Here is a 1,760-nt window from a genome sequence, read left to right as displayed (position 1 = left end):
GCCTGCCTCGGCCTCCCAAAATGCTAGGATTACAGGCGTGAGCCACCACACCCGGCCAGGTTTTGAGTGTTCTTTATCAATTCTGGAATTGCTTTTATTCTGGAAGGGTATGGTCAGGTATTGTCAGTGGCTACTCAACAGTTTTTCTTTTTTTGGCTTTTCAGCAGTTTGTGATGTACATAGATATGGCTTTTGTTGTATTTATCATGCTTGGGGTTTCCTAAACTTCTTGCATCTGTAAATTTCCTTTTCGTCACTGGGACTCTAATTACCAATGTATTAAACTTCACACTCTTCCATGGGTTTCTGACATTGTGTCCACGCGTCCTCAATCCTTTTCTTCTTTATTCTTCATACTGGATAATTTCTTTCTTTCGTTTTTTTTTTGAGACAGAGTCTCGCTCTGTCACCCAGGCTGGAGTGCAGTGGTACAATCTCAGCTCACTGCAACCTCTGCCTCCTGGGTTGAAGCGATTCTCCCGCCTCACTCAGCCTCCCGAGTAGCTGGGACTACAAACAGGTACCACCACACCCGGCTAATTTTTGCATTTTTGGTAGAGACGACGTTTCACCATGTTGGCCAGGCTGGTCTAAAACTCCTGACCTCAGGTGATTCGCCCAACTCGGCCTCCCAAAGTGCTGGGATTACAGGCGTGAGTCACCATGCCTGGCCAATTTTTTTTATATGTGGTCCAGAGTTTACACATTGGTCCAATAGGAGCTACTCGGCCACCACTAGAAGCAGAACCTCCTTAACTGACTAACTTTTGAAGTCTTCACCAACTTCTTTGGAAACCTCAGTTAAGGACTGAGATGTGACTCTCCAGTGCCATCTGGAGGAGCCCATTCCTGTCCTCTCCAGCCTGTGACCGAATGCACCTATAGGGGCCGTTGACCCTGTGAAGTGTTCCTGTTGTTGCTTTGACTGGAGGTCAGCAGATACTAGGATCTTTCTTCTGTCACAGTGTCAGATCCATCAGCCAGACTTTGGAACAGGAGGCCAGCAGAAGGCGGTGGACTGTGAAAGGAGCAGACTGCAGCCTCCTTTAACTCGCAACTGGACGCAGCACAAGTTCTCCTGTGGCTGACACCCCATTGCCCTTCCCTGGAAAACCTGATTCATCTTGGGTGTTTTGTTTTTTGTATTTTTCCGCAGGCTTAACAGGGCCAGTCAGACATACTTCTTCCCTATTCACTTGACGGACCAGCTGCTGCCCAGCGCCGTGTTCTATGCCACCGTGGGGCCTCTAGTGGTCTACTTTGCCATGCACCGTCTGATCATCAAACCATACCTCAGGGCTCAGAAAGAGAAGTGAGTTGACACATCATGGGCATGTCACTAGCCAGCCCTGTGCCTCAGTTTCCTCACCCTTAAAATGGAGGGGATAACACAGCCTACTGCATCGAGTGATGAGAAAAACCTGAGTTAATTAATGCATGTAAAGCGCTTAGGCTGATGTCTGGGCCACGATTGGTAAATGTTAACTATTTCTCATCATTGTCAGTAGTTGGACTGCTGTTATGTCTTCTTTGTAATTCCTGCTCTTAGAAAGGACTGGAGTTTATAGAAGTGTTGGGCCTCGGCCGGGCACGGTGGCTCACGCCTGTAATCCGAGCACTTTGGGAGGCTGAGGCAGGTAGATTACCCGAGGTGAGGCATTCAGGACCAGTCTGGCCAACATGGCGAAACCCCGTCTCTATTAAAAAATAGAAAACTTAGCTGGGCGTGGTGGCATGCATGCGCCTGTACTCCCAGCTAC

At 48.5% G+C, this 1,760-nt stretch overlaps 1 protein-coding gene across 2 annotated transcripts in view; it reads left to right on the top strand.

The window, feature by feature from the left end:
* The window catches only part of DNAJC11 (DnaJ (Hsp40) homolog, subfamily C, member 11), a 54,274-nt gene that overhangs the window by 46,704 nt on the left and 5,810 nt on the right, over window positions 1–1,760 (top strand). For both annotated transcript variants that reach the window (XM_011981347.1, XM_011981356.1), the window contains one exon: window positions 1,157–1,312. In XM_011981347.1, the coding sequence (XP_011836737.1) occupies window positions 1,157–1,312 (156 nt within the window). The remainder of the gene's footprint in view (window positions 1–1,156; window positions 1,313–1,760) is intronic.

Source organism: Mandrillus leucophaeus, unplaced genomic scaffold (genome assembly GCF_000951045.1).
Source record: "Mandrillus leucophaeus isolate KB7577 unplaced genomic scaffold, Mleu.le_1.0 Scaffold105, whole genome shotgun sequence".
NCBI classification, from domain to species: domain Eukaryota; kingdom Metazoa; phylum Chordata; class Mammalia; order Primates; family Cercopithecidae; genus Mandrillus; species Mandrillus leucophaeus.
This window is presented reverse-complemented; position numbering and strand designations above follow the sequence as displayed.